At 32.8% G+C, this 23293-nt stretch overlaps 1 protein-coding gene across 1 annotated transcript in view; it reads right to left on the bottom strand.

The window, feature by feature from the left end:
• Window positions 1-23293, bottom strand: part of LOC141291082 (ankyrin repeat domain-containing protein SOWAHC) — a 39935-nt gene that overhangs the window by 4557 nt on the left and 12085 nt on the right. The window contains exons 4-9 of the mRNA XM_073823252.1: window positions 21085-21183; window positions 16349-16405; window positions 15693-15794; window positions 15507-15518; window positions 14309-14311; window positions 2297-2383 (exon numbers count right to left, since the gene is read on the bottom strand). Coding sequence (XP_073679353.1) covers window positions 2297-2383; window positions 14309-14311; window positions 15507-15518; window positions 15693-15794; window positions 16349-16405; window positions 21085-21183 — 360 coding nt within the window. The remainder of the gene's footprint in view (window positions 1-2296; window positions 2384-14308; window positions 14312-15506; window positions 15519-15692; window positions 15795-16348; window positions 16406-21084; window positions 21184-23293) is intronic.

Here is a 23293-nt window from a genome sequence, read left to right as displayed (position 1 = left end):
TCAACGCTGCAAAAACACGCTGGATTGTTTGCCAGATCTTCAATAGCTTTGCTTTCGTTTGAGGGTATATAGCACCGTCTACCCAACCGGGCCTAAGCTTGGCTAACTACTCCAGTTGCAGAGGGGCTGTCGCCCATGCTTGTACTTGTTAACTGTACCATCATCATTCTTTTTATATTTGAATCCGTCCAAAGGCTCACCTTGCTCCATCTCGCCTCTAGCTCCCCAACCACTTTCCTGACAAATAATTCGTCACACTGCGCATGCGTGAAATGCGTTAAAAAAATTGACGTAATTACCAACAACAAAATAATTAACTCCGGTAAAGCATTATTTTTGACAGCCCTAATATATATATATATATATATATTAGTGGTGGGCCGTTATCGGCGTTAACGTGCTGCGTTAACGTGAAACTCTTATCGCGCGATAAAAAAAATATCGCCGTTAATCTATTCTCAAATTTGGGTTGGGAGCTGGGTCTAAATTACGCAAGCTATGATGACTTTCACCTTGATAGTTTAACGCGGATGTATACCGAAGACTGTAGAATATGGTCGCGCGTTTACGTCTCCTCCGCCAAAACACAGACGGGATCGCGTCGTCCTCCATTCATAAAAACAGAATCTACTATAGCGCGAAATGCCACGTAAATTCGTCGTTTTTTGGATTCATAAATCAAATGTTGGTCAGTCACTTAATTCAAATCGCGATATGGACTAGTGTATGTGAAAACTGAAATGCAAAAAGACCGTTTTAATATGAATCCGATATGTTCCGTTTGCCTAGCTGTATGTATGCATTGCGGAGACGAGCTTTTACTACACGCATACTGAAACACACGTGACGCTCCCGGTAATTTTTGGCATTTTCATCTCACATGAACAGATAAACTCAATCTCCCAAACTGCTGTGAGTGTCACTTATACCGTTTCATTTGAGAAAACTAGCATCATATCATACTGTATGACACAGAAACTTCACGGCAACCTGTCAAAATAAAAGTACGGTGTAATGGGCTGGGTAGGTGTTGACGTTAAAAAAAAACACAATCTAATAGGGAGAAAAAATAATTTCATTGTTAGTTAGTTAGTAAACACAAGTACATCTAATTGAACATAATTTATTTTCATCAACAAATTATCATAGAACAGCTTTATGAGCTTTATGATCCATTCTCAAAGACTTTAAGTCATTATTTGGGTAGCACACATATTCTGAATGCCTTCAGCAGAATTCTAATTAGCCATTTTAATCTAGATTAATCTATATTAATTCCAAGATTTAATCTAGATTAATCTAGATTAAAAAAATTAATCTATGCCCACCCCTAATATATATATATATATATATAGATAGATAGATAGATAGATAGAACTAATTCAATTAAATACAAAACATATTTAATTCAATTAAATAAAAGAAATAATTAAATACTTAATATTCAATTATTAATAGTCCTCCGCTGAACCCCACATGCACATATACAAATATACTGTATTAAATTCAATTAATAAAACAAAATTTTGCATTCACAAATATTTTACATAATTTTACAAATATATTTCTCCACTGCTAAATATAAATGTATTTATTTTCTTTTGATTTTGAGGTGAAAATGTTATTTGTAAGGTTCACTCAAACAAAAAAGGCACTCTGTTTTAAATATCTCTAGTGATCAATCTCACCACAAAGCACAAATAAAAAGCAAAAAGGCCAGGGTGAAGGAAATTTCGACACTCACCCCCTATAGTGCCCATGTCCCAATCATAAAAACATACCACAACAGAATCAGAGAGTGACAGAGAGAAGAGAAGAGGGGGAGAGAAAGACGGGACACAAATTAACTGAGGTTACAGCAACAAAATCTAATGACAGAATCATAATTGCCTGGTAATTCAGTGAAATTGCTTTGCTCTGAGCCTGCTGTTGGAATACATGAAGACATTGTTTAAGGGAAGCTGTTAACATGACAGAGTTTGATTTATGAACAGACATTCCCAAACAGCGCCTGGCTTCATTTGCACAGCTGGGCACCCACATACCCTTTCGCAGGAGTTATGTCAGAAGCGGACATTTTAAGAACGGACACTTTCTGGCAGCTTTGGCACACACGTGAGAAACATTAACCCAGGCATGCTGTCACAGCAAGGGTGAATGTAAGGTGAGCAGTACTTACATGCTGTGAGAGAAAAGGAGACACACAAATAGAATGAATAATCAATGCATCTGAGTTTAGACATATGTATATATATATATATATGCATTTGTATTTCATGATTTATGAAGTACGTACTGCTTTTGTATTGATGTCAGCTCCTGCTTCTGCCAACATCGTGGTCATGTCTTCTTTACCGTGTTTCGCAGCCCAGTGGAGCGCTGTCTGTGAGAGACATCGAAACATTGCTATACTATATATATGCAAATGTAAATAAACATAAAATATAACATTATTTTATTTAAATTGCATCCTCCTGTGCAAAGCATGACCTATGAACTCTTTATAACATGATCAGTGTCAAAAATGCTTTTGACATTTCCTCCAGAATATTACGTTTTCAATATATTTATTTTATTTTTATTTTTATTTTATTTTTAATTGCTTTATTATTTTTTTACATTTGACCAAAAATTGTGCAGAACACTAAATATTCATTCTTCAAATAATATTTTTAATCATAATATTATTTAATTTTAATATTTATTTATTTTACTTTTTTACAATCTTTATTATATTCTTATTAAATGGTTTTATTACATATTTATTTCATTTTTTAATTTATTTTAATATTTGTTACTTTATTTATACATTTTTTCTTTTATTTATTTATTTATTTTATTTACTTGCTTTTTTTTTTACATTTGACCAAAATTGTGCAGAATACTATTCATTCTTTAAATAAAAATTTTCATAAAAATCATAATATTATTTAATTTTAATATTTATTTATTTTACTTTTTTTTACAGTCTTTATTATATTCTTATTAAATGGTTTTATTACATATTTATTTATACATTTTTTCTTTTATTTATTTATTTATTTATTTTATTTACTTGCTTTTTTTTTTACATTTGACCAAAATTGTGCAGAATACTAAATATTAATTCTTCAAATAATATTTTATCATAATATTATTTAATTGTAATATTTATTTTATTTTTATTTACATTCTTTATTATATTGTTTTTTAGGGCTGTCCCCGACTATGAATTTTCATAGTCGAATCAGAATTTTCGAATCTTTCTATAGTCGACCGATAGTCGAATCATCTAGGCTTATGTGCGTGTGTGAATGAGTTGGGAGGGGCACGACACTATAGTCAGCAGGAGGGTAAAACTATTTTTATTTTATTTTATAAGCGACCAAAACTGCCTGCCAACTGACAGACAAACTTATTTAGGTTTAAATAAAAACACAGAACGCGTCTTTTAGTTCTAAAAACGCGAGGCGCACAGCACTGCCTTTTTTGGTGACTAGAAAGAGCAATGTGCTGCAGTTTTTTTATGTTGCTAAGCAACGACCAAAACAGCTGTCCTGTCAATCAATTCAAAGGATTATAGCGCGAGCGCTCTAAAATCTTAGTTTTTTGCTGTTAAGTAAACTGTCATATTAGCAGAAACCCTAAATAATACAGCTCCGGGTTACCCACGATAGACACCAAAGGTTTCTCCTCCATTTCTTGGAGTCTCCGGACTTTTTAAGAAACGGTAAACTTTCGCCATCACAACAGAAGGCCCGCCTCTCCATTCATTCGATTGGACAATGGAAAAGAACGCGAATGACGTTGGGCGTTTTTCCGCTCAGAGTTGATTTTTTTTTTCAACTTCAGGCGCTCAGAGCGCTCCTGCAAAACGCGAGGCGTGCAGAACGCTCACTGCCAACAGAAAACCATTCAAAAGAGGCGCCTCCAACTGCAAAAACGCGTTCGGTGTGATCGCCGCCATCCCTGCCGTCAAGATGGTCCTCATCTCGTCATGCATCAGGGAAAGTGAAAAATAAATTAGTCACAGGGGTGGTTGGATTTATTCACAAACACGTTAAAAATATTTATTGAACGCTTCTTTCTTTTCACTTTTGTTTTTACTGCATTATCATAATCAAAGGCTGTATATAACTTATTATAACCGTACAAAACCAGTAGTTCTGTGTGCAATTAGACATTGAGCACCCCCATATTGGCAAAATGGTATGATGCTCGTTTCACCCGCGAAGATTCGACTGTGAGATCGGTGGTCGAATCAGGCTCCGCATATCGATGCATCGAATCTTCGACTATTAGGGGACAGCCCTATTGTTTTTAAATGTTTTTTTTTTACATTTAATCTAGAAATTGTGCAGAACACTAAATATTCTTTCTTATGATTTTGTTCATTATAATATAGTTTAATTTTAATATTCATTCTTCAAATAATATTTTAATCATAATAATATTTTAATCATAATATTTATTACTTTATTTACATTCTTTATTTTATTCGTTTAAATGGTTTTATTTATTAGATTTACATTTAGAAATTGTGCAGAATACTAAACATTCATTCTTATGATTTTGTTCATTATAGTTTAATTTTAATATTCATTCTTTAAATAATATTTTTAATCATAATATAGTTTAATTTTAATAAGTATTTATCATAAAATTTATTATAATGTTTATTTATTTGACTTTATTTATAAGTTCTCTTTTTGAATGCTTTTATTTATTGCATTTGACCTATAATATGGTTCCTTATAATATTATTTAATTTTAATATTAGTTTATTTTAACATTTATTTATTTTTATTTTTTTTTTGTATATTCCTTCTTTTATTTTTAAGGAATTTATTACATTAAATCTAGAAATTGTGCAAAATACTAAATATTCATTATTTTTATAATTTTATTTATTAAAATATTATTTAATTTTAATATTCATTCTTCAAATAATATTTTTAATGATAATATTAGTCAATTTTAATATTTATTTATAAATTCATTTGAATATTATATGTTCATATAATCTGTTTTATTCTTTTTAAAAATGCTTTTATTTATTACATTTACCCTAGAAATTGTACAGAATACTAAATATGCATTCTTATAATTTTGTTTATTATAATATTATTTAATTTTTAATAAAATAATTATTATTTTAATATTTATTCATTTTACTTCATATATTCTTTCTTTTGTTTTTGAAAAAATGCTTTTATTTATTATATTTAACCGGTAACACTTTACAATAAGGTTCATTAGTTACCATTAGTTAACCACATTAGTTAACATGAACTAATAATGAACTGCACTTATACAGCATTTATTAATCTTTGTTAAATGTTAATTTCAACATTTACTAATACATTATTAAAATTTTGTTAACATTAGTTAATGCAGTGTGAACTAACATGAACAAACAATGAACAACTGTATTTCCGTTAACTAATGTTAACAAAGATTAGTAAATACAGTAACAAATGTATTGCTCATGGTTAGTTCATGTTAGTTAATACATTATCTAATGTTTAACTAATGAACCTTATTGTAAAGTGTTACCATTCAACCTATAAATTGTGCAAAATACTAAATATTATTCTTCAAATATTTTTCATTATAATATTATTTAAATTTTAATAATATTATTTATAATTTTAATATTTATTTTACTTATTTATACATTCTTTTCTTTTTCAAATGCTTTTATTACATATACTTAATATTTATTCTTCAAATAATATTTTACATAATATTATTTTAATATTTATTTGTTTTTTACTTAATTAATTTATCCATTCTTTCATTTATTAACCCTTGAATGTTTTTATTACATTTAACCTAGAAATTGTGCAGAATACTAAACATTTGTTTTTTTTAATATTTTATTTTTGTTTATTAGTTTACTTTATTATATTTATTTATTTTACTTCAATATTTATTTTTACTTCATTCACTCACTCTGAAATGTTTTTAGCAATTATTACATTTAACAAAAATAAATTAATTAATACAAATAAAAAAATAAATACATAATTTGTGCAGAATCTTAAGAACTGCTTTAAATATTATTTCTTCATTATAACATTTTTATTGACTATTTATTTAATGTTACCTAGAAATTGTACAGAATAGTACATATTAATTCTTATAATTTTGTTTATTATAATATTATTTAATTTGTAATATTCTAGGTTCTAGGTTAAATTTAATATGTAATATGTAATAAATTGATAAAATTTTATATTTTATTATTAGACTTTATTCATTCATCGTTTTTTCCCCCGAGAGGTTTGGTTTAACATTTTGGGTCACTACATAATTCTTACACATGCATTCATGTTATTTCATAGTTTTAATAAAAAATTTATGTAATCTATTTTTTTTTTTTTTAAATCTAATTGTTTAAAATTTTCACAATTCTAAAACTTTGATCATAAAACTGATCTGGTCTGAGACTTTTAGGCACCACGGTCGATCCGAATCCTCATATTGCTTGTTTGACCAGCTTGTCTGAGTTAGTACACAATCGTCAAGCCATCTGACTCATCTTGTAATACATCATTTACACTCCGCATGTTCATTCTCTCTCACTAGGTAGATCCCCACCCCCCTAACGCCACGCGGTGGTGCGGTCCGCGGCTCCCATAGGCTGCCAGCGGGCCCCAGCTGTGCACAGAGGGTGTGGAGGGGACGGTTTCCTGCCATCTAATGGCGGTCTAATTACAAAACAACAAACCAGTGTGCCCACTGCGGGGGGAGCACAGGCCTGTCACAGGGTGCAAGATTGATGATGTTGGTATGACCCTCTGATGGAGGACCCACCCAGGCTTCAGCCTGTTGACAAGGCCTGTCAAGAGGAGAAGGGGCCGCGCACCACACACATAATCTTAGATACGCACACATGCACACGGACGCAGGAGCTTCTAAACGCCCGGCGCTCTCAAACACAAAGAATGGGGGAGATGGGAAAACTATTGACCTCAGCCTGAGCGACACACCTCCTTTATCAGGAGGATGATTTGCGGTGGATTCTTCATGATGACACTGGATCAACACCAGCCACTTCATATGGTTGCACTGTGCATAATGTTTTGCACTCTCCACGCATATTTAATTGACTCTGTTTAAAGGGATAGTTCACCTAAAAATGAAGATCACCCCTTGATTTACTCACCCTCAAGGTGTTTATGACTTTCTTCTTTCAGATGAATACAATCAGATTTTATATAAAAAAAACGTCCTGGCCCTTCTAAGCTTTATAATGGTAGTGAATGGGTGTTGAGATTTTGAAGTCCAATAAAGTGCATCCATCCATCATAAAAAGTGCTCCACACAGCTCCGGGGGCTTTCTGAAGTCAATCGATGCATTTATGTGAGAAAAATATCCATATTTAAAACTTTATAGACCATAATTGCCAGTTAGCAAAGTTTAAATGATTTTTTTTATGGACTTCAAAATCTCAACACCCATTCACTGCCATTATAAAGCTTAGAAGAGCCAGGACATTGTTTAATATAACTCTAATTGTATTCTTCTGCAAGAAGAAAGTCTTATACACCTTGGAAAACTGTGCGGAATACTAAATATTCATTCAAATGCTTTTATTTATTACATTTAACCTACAAATTGTGGAGAATACTGAATATTTGTTCTTCAAGTATTCTTTTTTCATTGTAATATTTTATTTTAATATTTGTTTGCTTTGTTATACTTAATTATTTGACTTAAATATTTATTTATTTTACTTTATTTATGCATTCTCTTTTACTCATTTTTAAATGTTTTTATTTATTACATTTAACCTAGAAATTGTAGAGAACACTAAATATAATAATTCTTTAAATAATAATTTACATTATAGCATTTTCTTATTTATTTTAACTTTATTAATTTATCAATTTTTTAATTTATTAATCTTTGAATGTTTTTATTACATTTAACCTAGAAATTGTGCAGAATACTGAATATTTGTTCTTAAAATATCATCTTTTCATTATAATGATTTATTTTAATATTTGTGTACTTTTTTATACTTATTTATTTTACTTTAATATTTATTTTTACTTTATTTATTCATTCACTCTTATTACATTTAACCAAAAAAGAAATTGTGCAGAAACGTAAGCACTTATTTAAATATTATTTCTTAATTACAAATGTTTTATTTAAATATTTATTTATTTAATTTTATTTTTAATATTTTGTTATTAGAGTTCATTAGTACTTACTTTATATTCCACAGGACAAAAATGGTTGAGAGGTTTTGCTTTAACATTTTTTGGCCACAACATAAAATTTTTACACTTGCATTCATGTTATATCTTAGTTTTATGTGTTTAAGCCATTTTTAAAAATGTAAAAAAGAAAATTTCACAATTCTAAAACTAATCCTACTACTGATAATTTCTTGTCTAACCCCCCAAAAAACAGATTTCTAGTGTGAGACTTTTGGGCAGCATGGTCAATCTAAAAAAAAAAGAAAAAATCACTTCTCAAAGCTATACCAGCTGATATTATTTCAATTTTTAACCTAATTCGGGCTGCCTAGAGAGATAAAGATACTTGCTTTTATTTTTTTTTACATTTGGCCTAGGAATGTTCATTCTTCAAATAATATTTTTAACCATAATATTATTTCATTTAAATATTTATTTACTTTAATATTTAATTATTTTACTTTATACATTCTTTCTTTTATTCTTTTTTTAAAATGCCTTCATTTATTACATTTAACCTAGAAATTGTGCAAAATACTAAATATTCATTCTTTAAATTGTATTTTCATGATTTTATTCAACTTTTTTATATATTCTCTTTTATTTCTTTTTTTCAAATGCTTTTATTTATAACATTTAACCTAGACATTGTGCAGAATATAATAATATTTTTTATAATAATATAATGTAACTGTAATATTTAACATTATTTTAAGTATTATTTTAAGATTTATTTATTTTACTTAGCTTATTTATTCCTTTTTCTTTTTATAAATGATTTTATTTCATTTAATCTAGACATTGTGCACAATACTAAATATTACTTCAAATAATATTGTTCATTAGAATATTATTTAATTTTAATATTGATTTATTTACCTTTATTTGCATATTTATTTATTTTACTAAATCTTTTCTTTTCTTCATTTTTAAATACTTTTATTTATTACATTTTACCTAGAAATTGTGCAGAAAACTAAATATTCATTCATCCAATAATATTTTACATTATAATATTATTTTACTATTTATTTATTTTACTTCATGCATTCTTTCTTTTATTAAGTTTTTTACCTTTTTTTACTTTTTAACATTTTACCTAGAAATTGTGCAGAATACTTCATATTAATTCTTCAAATATTATTTTAAATGTTCCATATTATTTCAATTTTTAACATCGATTTGTCAAATAATAATTCAGACTGCCTAAAGACACTACACAAAACTACACTAAAAACACAAAATATTATTCCTATGATTCAGCATCATTACTCTAGTTTTCCCTGTCACGTGATTCTCCAGAAATCATTTTAATATGCTGATTTGATGCTTAAACTTAAACATTTTTATACAAAATGTCATTAAAAAGTACACTTTTAATAGTTTTTAATACTAGACCCAACCCACTGACTAAAGTCACGTGAAAACGATGTACTACAGTCTGTGTGCTATTTCACCTGTACACAGTACACATCAAATCTCCACTATTGTGTATTCTTAAGCATGCGTCCTGTACTAAGGGAGGGTCCTGTCTCCTGTAGGTGTTTCCAGTCCTGCCCGCAGGACATATTGTGATAGATTGAGTCTGGTTTCCCTATCAGCCGCTCTATTGTTTGGGCTGTCGCACCCTTGAGATGGATTGGTCCGGCACACATGCTTGACTGACAGTGCGACAGGTCTCATGGAGGCTCGGTGTGACGGACGACGGCCAACAGGATGTGACGTCTCCTACCCTTGTTCCTCAGGTTCCTGTTTAGGCCTGGCGGGGAACCCTCAACTCTCACTAACCAAATAGCACCTTTGTGACAACTACCATCGGGCACAATAGAGACATATTCACTGTGGCTTTTAAAGAAGAGCGATGGATAAATGATGTACTCACAAACTGGGCGGAGGAAGGAGGAAGTCCGGGATACAGTGGGAGAGGACGACATGGTGGAGAAGGAGAGAAAGAGAAAGAGATGAGCAAACAGGTGGATTTACATTTACACCTAAGGCACTGATGTATGGCAAAGTTTGATTCGTTCTTCGCTTAGGGGTAAAATGAAGTTTAAGAGACCTGAAAATAATGTTATCAAAGAGTATTTAGGTGCGGTCATATTACTAATATTATGAAAGATATGATATGAGAAGCTAGAAAAACAAGTTTTCATTCCCTATTGACACACAGTTGAAGTCAAAAGTTTACACACTTCTGCAAAATATTCATTATTTTACCAAAATAAGAGGGATCATACAAAATGCATGTTCTTTTTTTGCTTAATACTGACCTGAATAAGATTTTTTACATAAAAGACGTTTTCATATAGTCCACAAGAGAAAATAATAGTTGAATTTATAAAAATGACCCTGTTCTTCAATAAAATCCTTCAGGCCCCACAAATTCTTTTTTTTATTTTATTTTTTTAGCATTTCTGTGTATTTGAACCCTTTCCAGCAATGACTGTATGATTTTGAGATCATTTTTTTCACACTGAGGACAACTATTACAGAAGGTTCAAACGCTTACTGCTGCTCCAGAAAGAAATGCAATGCATTAAGAGCCAGGGGGTGAAAACTTTTTGAATTTGAAAATAAGGGTAAATTTGACTAGTTTTGTCTTTAGGATAACATGTATGTATCTTCTAAAGATTCTGAAGGGCAGTACTAAATGAAACAAATATACATATATTTAGGCAAAATAGGAAAAATGTACACATCTTCATTCTGTTCAAAAGTTTTCACCCCCAGCTCTTAATGCATCGTGTTTCCTTCTGGAGCATCAGTGAGCATTTGAACCTTCTGTAATGGTTGCATTTGAGTTCCTCAGGTGACCTCAGTGTAAAAAGATGGATGTCAAAATCAGTCATTGTTGGACAGGGTTCAAATACACAAAAATGCTGAAAAACCAAAGAATTTGTGGGACCTGAAGGATTTTTTTGACAGCAGCAGGCAGTTTAACTGTTCAGGACAAACAAGGGACTCATGAACAAGTATCACAAAAAAAAAAAAAGAAACAGCTGTGGATCATTCAGGTAACAACAGAGTATTAACATTTGAACAGGGTCATTTTTATTAATTCAACTATTATTTTCTCTTGCGGATTATATGCAAATGTCTTTTATGTGAAATATCTTATTCAGGTCAGTACTAAATAAAAAATTAACATGCATTTGGTATGATCCCTCTTATTTTGGTCAAATAACAAACATTTTGCAGATTCTGCAAACTTTTGACTTCAACTGTATTTGTTCTTGCTTTTAGCATGAACTGACTTAATTTTGCTTTATTAAACAAAACAAAAATACTGAGCAAAATATTCACTTTTTGCAGTGCATGCAACATACCATGACTATAAATTTGATGTTTTCTGCTCTGATTTAAGACCTTTTAGGCCTTAATTTGCGAAATGGTGAATTAAGACTTTTTAAGAGCCGCAAAAACCCTGCTAGTAAATAATGGCCATGTTAAACTAATTCATTCCCAAGTTTTAATTTTTAATTAATTCAGATCAAGATAATGAATTAGATCAACATGGCCACAACTTACTAAAACAAGCAAACAAATTAATAAAATGAGGGAACAAATTCCTAATATTACAGGATTTTTCTCCATATAGTGGACTTCAATGGGTCCAAACTGCAGTTTCAATGCAGCTTCAAAGGACTCTACATGATCCCATCCGAGGAATAAGGGTCTTGTCTAGCAAAATAATCTGCATTTTCTAAGAAAAATAAAAATGTATTTATTTTTATACCAGAAATGCTAATCACGCACAAAGTACCAACCCAGTGTTTACAAAGGAAATGTGCAAAGAAAGTCAATCGCCTATTGGCAAAAACCTAAAACAATCATGTCAGGCAATTTTGAAGTTGTAGGTGAAAATAAGATTAAGTTTTTTGCCCTACCAAAGAACTAAACAAGCGTCACCTACACAATGTGATTATGTAACGCGTGAAGTCGTGCATGCACATTGCAAGATGAGCATTTGTGGTTAAGTATATAAATTTTTTTTTTTTCAGAAATGACAGATCGTTTTGCTAGATAAGACCCTTATTCTTGGGCTGGGATCGTGTAGAGCCATTTGAAGCTGCATCGAAACTGCAATTCGGACCTTCAACCCGCTGATCCCCATTAAACTCCACTATATGGAGAAAAATCCTGGAATGTTCTTCTCAAAAACCTTAATTTCTTTTCAATTGAAGAAAGACATGATCAATTTGAATGACAAGGGGTGAGTAAATTATCAGAAAGTTTTAATTCAGCAGTGAACTAATCCTTTGATTCTTTGATTTGTCTTGAAGTACATCAGGGCCTTTATCTCGTTTGCGGCCAGAAAGCGAGCGGTCCTGCTCGAGTGGCTCAAAGCAAGGAGTGTTTACGTTGCATCTGAGATCGTGACTGTTTATTTACGGGCTTCTCTGTGAGAGCTTCAATTGGAATTTTCCCCCAAAGGAGCTTCTTCCAATGTGTGAAAGGAAAACAGAGATAATGCGCGTCGTGTCGGGTTACGGGGCTCGGGGTGATGTGTAACTTTAGCAACTGAGAGGCTAAAGGCGAAGCTTAACTACTTAAACTTAAGACTTAAACAATAGAAGTGGCAGAAAAGATCCAGGATGGCAAAAAATGAGCATCCTTGGAAAAAAAATACAACTTTTGTTTTGTCAGACAAACTACTTGAAAAAGCTGACATTACATACAATACACAAAAGTCAAAATTTTCGTCCATTAAGTTTGAGAACTTGCAATGTCAAGTTTAGTGACGAGGGTCCAACTAAGAAAATGTTGAATCGGTATGATCACCGTTGATGCGCTTGAATAATCTGCATTTTTAGTCAAAGCACGGAGAGTTATGAGGACAGAAATATTTGTGACCCTTTTTAAATTAAGATTTATACATCATCTGAAAGCTGAATGAGTAAGCTTTAAATAAGCTTGATGTGTGGTTAGGATAGGAAAACATTTGTCCAAAATGCATCTATTTGAAAATCTGGAATCTCCGAGGGTACAAAAAAAATCTAAATACTGAGAAAATCGCCTTTAAAGTTGTCTTAGCAATGCATATTACTAATCAAAAATTAAGTTTTGATATATTTAAGGTAGGAAATTTACTAAACATCTTCATGGTACATGATCTTTACTTGGAAGAGACTGTCAAGTTTGAGATTTTGGGCTTTTTGGTTTTTCCTAAAGTGTTTTTTTTACACTAGTGGAAAGAAAACATCCAGAAGATACTGTTAAGTGTTTCCTTTTTAGCACTTTATCTATTTGTGTCAAAAGATTTCAATTAAAAAAAATAAATTCTCCTAGACTGGGCCATAAAACTTCACTTCAGTAGCACTTACACACACCAAACTTTACATTTTTATTCCTGACCATATCCTGTAGGTTTTTACAGAGGGATTTGTTCATATATAATTTGCTTGATTTTATACAACATTTTATTCCGCAAAAAATCTATCGTTTTCTGTTTTTCAAAGTGTTTTCTAAATTATGGAGCGACAAAATGAGACACCCAAAATTCCTTCTGCAAAAACACTGTCTAATATGTCAGAAAAAAAATTCTACATTTTGAACTTCATCCAGTGTTTAGATTTTTGTACTAGAAATGTATGCAATTTAGCGCATATTTAATTAAACAAAGCCTCATTTGCATATTAAATCGCAAAAATGTTAAAAAACATTTTAGAAAACTTGTAATACAAAAAATGTTTGCAATTAACAAATGTTATCAATAAACTGAATAAGTAAGATGATAACTATTAGTTACTTTTTTACCCTATTCCCTTCTTCACCTGCAGTGTCTCGGCTTAATATCCCAATTCTATAATTATAAAAGAAAAATCATTATCTTTAACCCATACAATGTATTTTTGGCTATGGCTACAAACATACCCGTGCTGCTTAAGATTGGTTTTGTGGTCCAGGGTCACATTTGTTATTTATAAATAATGTATGTATTAGCTCTATGTAGTGTTTTGATTATATTTTGTAGTAAAAGTTATGTTTTGAAGTCACCATTATAGTGATTTTCTTCAGATATACACATCTTTCTTTAGTGTATGAAAGTAATTCATTATTTCTTACAATTACCTATATTTTAGGATTTCTCAACAAACTGATACACAAGTTAGACAAACTAAGAAAGTTCAATCGTGAACTATAAAACTAAGAATTTAGAATTATAGAAACTAAGAAACTTGAAATATAAATGCAACCTGATTGAACAAGGATCAGGAAAATCCTAATGTTTTGGGAAAGTCATCGGACGACCTCTTAAACCGTCATCTCGCAAGCACCATCGCACTGTACCAAACCAAAGAGAGGTGGCTTTTTGGCACGACGTCCCGGTTCAGAAAAGGGGGGCATCAAAGCCACACGGGGGTCAGACTTACCACCTTCCTGGGGACACGGTGGCGATTGTTCTCCAATTAATCCCAGCCTGCTCTATTACTTTCAGATTATCTTTAAGTGGTTGAAGTCTTTGAGGTGAACCCTAATCTCTCCCGCACTTCAATGGCCGCCGTTGTATCTTGTCTGCGCGGGGAAGGCGAAGGGCTTAGAGGTTCTTAGAAGGTGGTCCGGCACAGGACAGTGTGAGAACTCCGGCCCAGGCAGGGACCACAAACACCGGTTCAAAGCTCTTAAGCGCACAGGGGGGACAAATAAAAGGATTTGAGCTTGTTTTGGGGGGGTGAAGGAGCTAAAAAGCTATCTTTCATAATCCTTCTGAAAATCAGCCTTTGAAATGCATGATCGGGGTTGAGCTTTGCTCTTTGGTCTGTGGTGCACCTGGGTACGAGAGTGGAAACGGTGGAAAGTCGGTAACCTTGCGAGGAGCCACAGGGAATCGGCGGTCCAGAACTCTAGTTAACGCAGCGTACGTCGCTGACGAGCTTCTCAACATGCTGGCAAACATTTACACGTGCTGTAATAGACTCAGTGATCATTACTAATTACCTGAAACAAATTGATGCTTAAAAAAGGTGTTTTTCAGCTTTTCTTGTTGTTTTGAGGGAGAATGCAGCTTTAAAGCCAAGCAAACATAATAAAATGCAATCTTGACTTGGAAGTTTTTTTAAATGAAATGAAAATGAAAAAGACTAAAATGTAACTCACCCCCTTTTGAAAGTCAAATCCAGGAGAAATTCAGCACAAAAAAGAAAGAGAGAGAAATCCATCACTAAACATACAATAACAAAATTAGAGCAAGTGGAAATTCTGTCATTCAAGACTTTTAGAAGTTTGATATACTTTTAATATAAGAAATATTAATTCAGTCATGTGTCCAACTTATAATCAGTACTAAATGTTCAGTGTTTTTGCAGACTTACTGAGGTGAAGTCCTGGTTTGTTCCGAGCATGTGAAAAGATCAAGAATATTAATTATTAAAACTGAATTTATGATGTGAGATGCACACATTCTAATCACATTCATGCATTCAGGCGAAGAGCGGCACATTATGCGACACAGGACAGTTAATGTGAACATACACTGATAATATATGAGCTCTTTCTACCTTTTTATTGGCCAGGGAAGAGTCTTGTTTCAGGAGAACAGTGAGATGAGAAAGTTTGCCACTTGCTGCCGAGAAGATCCACTCTTTCTCAAGAGGATCCAGCTATAAGAAAAAGAAAAGTCCTTTATATTAGTGATATTACATTTAAATCAAACGTAATGTTTTTGAAAGTCAGTTCTGCTCTCGAAGGCTGCATTTATTTGATGAAAACTACAGTAAAAACAGTAATATTAAGAAATAATTTTACAATATAAAAATTTTCTATTGTGATGCATTTTTAAAATACAATTTATTTTTGACGCAAAGCTACATTTTCAACATCATTACTCCAGTCTTCAGTGTCACATGATTCTTCAGAAATCATTGTAATATGCTGATTTGAGCTCAAGAAACATTTCTTACTAAAACCAATGTTGAAAACAGTTGTGCTAATTAATACTGTCTTAAGGCACAAAAACTGTTTTTACTGTCAAATCTGTCAAGATCTGCTTCACAATCTAAGACTCAGTTGTTTAATCACTTTTCTGATGACAGCTGTGATTAAAAACACAGTTTCTACTGTAGAAACAGTAACAAAAGGTATGTTGCTGTAAATATACTATGACAAATGTTTCTTATAATATGTGTTTTCATGAGTTATGTGTGATTACACTCACAGCAACAGCGGTGGATCCCAAACTGCCTCCGCACTCCTCATCCTGCTCGGATTCACTCTGTGAAAGAACAGGATATGATATGATTCATGAAATCACTCACAAAACCACCTGGCAGTATCACATGAAGCTTAGTAACGTAAATAAAGCCACACGTAAAGTGGGCGTTTGGGTTTGGCAGGTTCCTCTTCCTGTTCTGTAGTTGCGGTATGAGTGGAGGGAAACCCAGCGTTGTAAGAACAAACGAATGAACAAACTCTGGTAGCGAATAAACAATATCAACAAACCAAAGTCATCAGTACACACATACACATAAACCGACCTCAGCAAAGCTGCAGCCCACACAGCAAATACAGGAAATACCTATAAAGCCACTGTTTATCAATACACAGAATTGCACTGAATACCAGAAACAAAACGTTTAAGCATGTTTACCTCAGAAACACAGCATGCTAAGCTAACTTAATAATAAAGTAGACTATGGTAACCTGATAGCTGAAGAGCCACATTAGAACGATTAGCATGCTAAGCTACCTAACAGAAATCAACAAACACCGGCACAATCTAATTTGGAGAGGTATTTCTAAGGAACGGTAGTGAATATCAAAAATCTGTTGAGTTATTTTTGTGCGGCTCATTTCAAAGATCATATGACCATATTTGGGACAAAATTGGACAACAGTTGTGGGAGGAGTAGCAAAAAAACAGATTTTCAATTACTTAAAAATGGCCGACAGACACACTGATAGAAAATGACAAATGAGACATCATCAGAATGGGCATAAATTAGGGAATAAGGCAAGACACTGCAGGTGAAATAACGGTTATCCCCTTGCTTTTGCAAACATTTTTTGTAGTACAAGTTTTCTAAAATGTTAGGTTTAAATATGCAATGAAATATGCGCTACACAGTCCAGATTAGTGTTAAGGTTTTTACAGAGGGAATTTTTGGTATCTCATTTCCTCATGCCATAATTCAGAAAGTTCTTTACCATTTTGGGGGGAATAAAATGTTGTATAAAATCAAGCAAATCATATATGAACAAATCCATCTCTAAAAAACCTTCAGGATATAGACAGGAATAAAAATGTTAAGTTTGGTGTGTGTAAGTGCTACTTAAGTGGAGATTTATGGCTCAGTGTAGAAGAAAAAACTAATTTTGAGAAAACAGCCTTTAAAAACATGCATTGTAACTAAAATCTATTGACACAAATAGATAAAGTGCTATAAAAGAAACACTTATCAGTGTTTTTTTGGATGTTTTCTTTCCACTAGCCTAAAAAACACTTAAAAAAAAAAAAAAACTCAACTAGATAGGCGCATGAAAAAAAAAACAGTGTTTTGCCTGCAGTGTCTCCCCTTAAAATATATCAAAACAACATAATATAAATAACGCTTTCCAAAGTTATAAGCAAAAATTTGCATTATTGTTATTTCATGAACCATAAGTGGCACTGTTCCCAATTTGGACCCTCAGAACAAGGTGTTGATTAATTGTACCAAGTTTTGTGTCGATTGATTAAAGTTCGGCCAAGAAAGAGCCTCTCAAACAATTTCGTGGTCAAACTCGTTAACTACAAGACATCATAACTTTTTTTTTTTTTTTTTTTTTCACCAGTAGGTCAAATAATTCTGTTCAGTCATTTCTGTGTCTTGGTCCAAAGATAATCTAAGCCAATTTTCAGAAGAATTGGACCAATTTTGAAGGAGGAGTAGCGAAAAAAATTAACATTGTACTTTTCAAAATGGCCAACACTGTAATGGGAGTCTTAATATTAAGATATTGAATGTGATCAGCATGAAGAGAGGAATCAGGTGTACTAAGTTCAAAAGTTAATGATTTAAAAATAATGAAATTTGAACTGCTGGTGGCGCTATATAGTTGGTCCTAGGGACCCCAAAACTGGTCAGATCACTATTCAAGGCCAGCACTACAAGTGTGCAAATTTTTATCATTTTCCTATTCCGTTTAAAAGCCTGCCATAGACCCCCATTTTCGAAAGAATACGAATAAGAAGAAAGAACACATACAGATGCAATAGGGACTACAGCCCTTCAGGCTTGGCCCCTAAAAAGATAATTCCTTCAATTTGCCCTCTTCACAGGTCACACAACCTTTAAAAAAGCTTAAAACCCTTTAGAGGTGAACAATTAGCTCCAGTGAGGACAAAATTGCTTTAACTATGTCTCTTGTTTTTATTATCATACGCCGTTTTACCAGAAGCCGCTAGTTTTGTGAGCCAACGCGATGGTCAATTTCTCTTTATGTACCAAAGTGTCAGTCAGGCTGATTAATGTGAGGGAAAACGGAGCGGTTGGGTCATTTTCGCAGTGCACGTGATGGTTAATTGTTTTCAGGACACTGTGGACAGTGGGAAAACACTTGCACTCTTTCATATTGGCTACACTAACAAGGTCTCTTTTCCTAAGGACTGCGTGGAATATTTGTTTACCTGTGCTTAAATAGGAACTAAGCCAGACAGATTTCCTTTTGGAACTGAGAGGGTGAGTGACTGAATAATTGGATGTAAAATGATTATTTTTCCCATGTGAAAATCAGCCCGGCTGGTTACAAATAATAACGGTAGTGAAACCGGAATGCAGTAATGAATACGTCAATGAAAGAGATGGGCTGCATTGTAATATATTAAAAAGACCACCTTTTATGCAGATGATTTCAGGTTCAATGTATCATATGAATAATTCTTATGAAGGACTAGTCAGTTTTGCCTCGCTTCTTGGAAAGTGCTGTCGAGCGTGAAGAGCTTTCAAGTGTGAATCTCTTCCACTTAAACAAGTGGTGTGGTTGAAAGAGAAAGCTTTAACAAAAAAACTTAAAGCGGTAAGAGCAAAATGTATATTTTTTTAAATAAAATTAAATTTAAATTTAAATAAAATAATACAATTAAAATTAAATAAATAAAATCTCATGTTCCAACATTATGCCATTGGCCTTTAACAAGCCGCATCTCAGATTGATCTGCATACAAATGTTTGGAGGGCACAGATGATCATTTTCTCTGTAATGAGGTGGAGCATGTTGCTGTTTTGCACAAGAATAGAAAGCTTCATTCAAATGTAAATGAATGTGTCTTTCATGCTGTCACCCTTGGCTGAAATAAGGCCTCTCACAAATCCAGCTATTTATTCTGGCGCCACCTTTTGGTTAGTCCTAGTATTACAGCTATCATACCAGAAGATTGTTTGGAGAGCTCTTGAACTATTGTATCAGCTTTTGGGTGAATGATAAATGTGACCCTGGACAACAAAACCAATCATAAGGGTCAGTTTTGAACTTGAGATTGATACATAAATAAGCTTTCCATTGATATGGTTTGTTAGAATAGGACAATATTTGGCCTAGTTGGAAACACAACTGTTTGAACATCTGGAATCTGAGGGGGCAAAAAAATAAAAAAATATTGAGGAAAAACGCCTATGAAGTAGTCCAAATGAACTTCTTAGCCATGCATATTACTATTAAAAAATTACATTTGATATATTTATGGCACAAAATTTGCAAAATATCTTCATGCAACATGATTTTTACTTAACATCCTAATGATTTTTGGCATAAAAGAAAAATTGATCATTTTGACCCATACAATGTATTGTTGGCTATTGCTACAAATATACCTGTGCTACTTACGACGGATGTACAAATGAGAGCAATGACAAATGACAAATAATAAAATGATTTTAATAAGAAACCTTAAAAAAAAAAAAGCTTCAAATGCATCTGGTAAATATCTTGTAATGTAATCTATGGTTTCCTGTGTTATCTAAAGATAACGGTTTTCAATAGTTTTAAAGTGGTGTAATAATCAAATATATTATGTTTTTGTGGTTTTACAATTTAAGAAGCTGAAGTTAAATCTTAATGTTGCAAAAGGCTTGACACAGTCATGAGGGTTGACAGTGGGCCTCCCTGTGATGTAATTTCCTGTTTATGGTAGTGCTGTCACATGACTTGTGTTGACTACACAGAGCCTGACTATAATTTAGCATATATATATATATGACTGCTTGATTTTGAGATCCATCTTTTCACACTGAGGACAACTGAGGGACTCATATGCAATTATTACAGAAGATTCAAACACTCACTGATGCGTTAGAAGCAAAAATCATGCACTAAGAGACAGGGGTGAAAACTTCTGAACAGTATAGAGATGTGTACATTTTTTCTTATTTTGCCTAAATATCATATTGTTTCATTTAGTGCTGCCCTTCAGAGGCTACAAAACATAAAATCAGTCAAATTTACCCTGATCTTCAAAAGTTTTCACACTTCTTAATGCATGGCTTTTCCTTCTGAAGCATCAGTAAAAGTTTGAACCTTCTGTAATAGTTGCATATGAGTCCCTCGGTTGCCCTCAGTGTGAAAAGATGGATCTCAGAATCATACAGTCATTGTTGATAAGGATTCATTCATACAAAAATACTAGAAAACCAAAGAATTTGTGGGAATTTCTGAAGGATTTTTCTGAAGAACAGCAGGCAGTTTAACTGTTCAGAACAAACAAGTGACTCATGAACAACTATCACTAAACAAAAAAAACACAGCTGTGGATCATTCAGGTAACAACACAGTATTAAGAATCAAGGGGATGTAAACTTTTGAACAGGGTAATTTTTATAAATTTCTCAAAGGTGGATGTACATTTTTGACCACAACTGTAAAATAAAAAAATAAAATAAAAAACAGATAAGGTTATTCAAGCTACTTGACTCTAACCTTTGACCCTGAATCCTTGTCGAGTTCATCTTCTCTATCCGAGGCTGAAAGCTCCTCTGGTTTCTCCTCTGCTGCTGGCAGTGAGAGGGTGCTGTCTGCCTGCGAATCACAAGAAAAGCAGAAGTCACACTTGACTAAGATCACTTCGTAAGGATCACTTCACTGTTCACAAATCAGCTGATGCTGACGAATACCAGGTTAATGGGCCAAACACATTCTCAGCAGACAAATATGGAAGACATTCACTTCTTCTTACAGTGAGTTCAGAAAAACCAAAGTATAGAAAGATGAAATTTTTACTGCTCAGAAATAAATGCAGCTACTTTCATGCTTTTATAAAACAGGCTATGTCTGTTTAACAGTTTTCTAGACAGAATTTCAAAGCGGATGAAATAAGTGCTGACAGGAAATTCACACTATTGTGTGTTGAACTCGCTGATGTGCTCCGTGTGTGAAAACAACAAGCATTACTTTAGTCTTACATTCAAAGTTTCTATTAATTATTTAGGTTATTTATTAAAGTTAGTACTTCAACATAAACTTATTTCAGTCAGTATTTTTTATTTCAGCTTAATTTTAATTAACAACAGACGTTGCAAACTTTAACCTATATATTCAATGACATTCTGCACAGATCTTGTAACTGAGGTTTTTGTCAAGGCTGCCATACAAAGAAGCAAACCTCACAAGCTTAAATGATCCAGAGATGCTTCAAAGCTTCAAAGATAAGTGAATATTATCTTAAAACTAGGGGTGGGCATAGATTAATTTTTTTAATCTAGATTAATCTAGATTAAATTTTGGAATTAATCTAGATTAATCTAGATTAAAATGGCTAATTTGAATTCTGATGAAGGTATTCAGAATATGTGTGCTACCCAAATAATGGTTTAAAGTCTTTGAGAATGGATCATAAAGCTCATAAAGCTGTTCTATGATAATTTGTTGATGAAAATAAATTATGTTCAATTAGATGTACTTGTGTTTACTAACTAACTAACAATGAAATTATTTTTTCTCCCTATTAGATTGTGTTTTTTTTAACGTCAACACCTACCCAGCCCATTACATGTTACACCGTACTTTTATTTTGACAGGTTGCCGTGAAGTTTCTGTGTATACAGTATGATATGATGCTAGTTTTCTCAAATGAAACGGTAAAAGTGACACTCACAGCAGTTTGGGAGATTGAGTTTATCGGTTCATGTGAGATGAAAATGCCAAAAATTACCGGGAGCGTCACGTGTGTTTCAGTATGCGTGTAGTAAAAGCTCGTCTCCGCAATGCATACATACAGCTAGGCAAATATCGGATTCATATTAAAACGGTCTTTTTGCATTTCAGTTTTCACATACACTAGTCCATATCGCGATTTGAATTAAGTGACTGACCAACATTTGATTTATGAATCCAAAAAACGACGAATTTACGTGGCATTTCGCTATAGTAGATTCGGTTTTTATGAATGGAGGACGACGTGATCCCGTCTGTGTTTTGGCGGAGGAGACTTAAACGCGCGACCATATTCTACAGTCTTCGGTATACATCCGCGTTAAACTATCAAGGTGAAAGTCATCATAGCTTGCGTAGTTTAGACCCAGCTCCCAACCCAAATTTGAGAATAGATTAACGGCGATATTTTTTTTATCGCGCGATAAGAGTTTCACGTTAACGCAGCACGTTAACGCCGATAACGGCCCACCACTACTTAAAACCAAGCAAAAAAGCAAGTAATCATTCCAAATATTACATTTTACATGCCCCCTATATTGTCCTTTGCTGGAAGTCTCAATATGTGGTTCAAAATAATGCTTTTAACAGCTGAAGTCCTCCAGCTAAAGATAAGGCAACTGAAACACTATGTTATCTGCTTTTGACAAGCTTTCTCTTATCACCAGCTGCTTCTTGAATTCAGGCAGAAAAGCTTTAGCAAACAGTCTGAGGAAAAACACCAGACTCTGGTTGATATCCAGGAAAATGATTAATAGAGACCAGAATTTCACAAGAGTTTTACACTATTTTAGTTGATGGGAACATGCTAGTCTAACAGAAACTATGACACATTCTTGGACAATAATACCATTTTACATTCAAAAAGAGCTTTAAATATTGTGTTGAATGGAATAACATAACATTGCAGAACAGTGATGAAATACTGTGGTCAAATTACTCAGCCAGATTCCTCTTTAGTTCTTGTTTCCTCTTTGTC

This window comes from Garra rufa, chromosome 18 (genome assembly GCF_049309525.1).
Source record: "Garra rufa chromosome 18, GarRuf1.0, whole genome shotgun sequence".
Lineage (NCBI taxonomy): Eukaryota > Metazoa > Chordata > Actinopteri > Cypriniformes > Cyprinidae > Garra > Garra rufa.
Note: the sequence above shows the minus strand (reverse complement) of the source record. Positions and strands in the feature narration are given on the sequence as shown.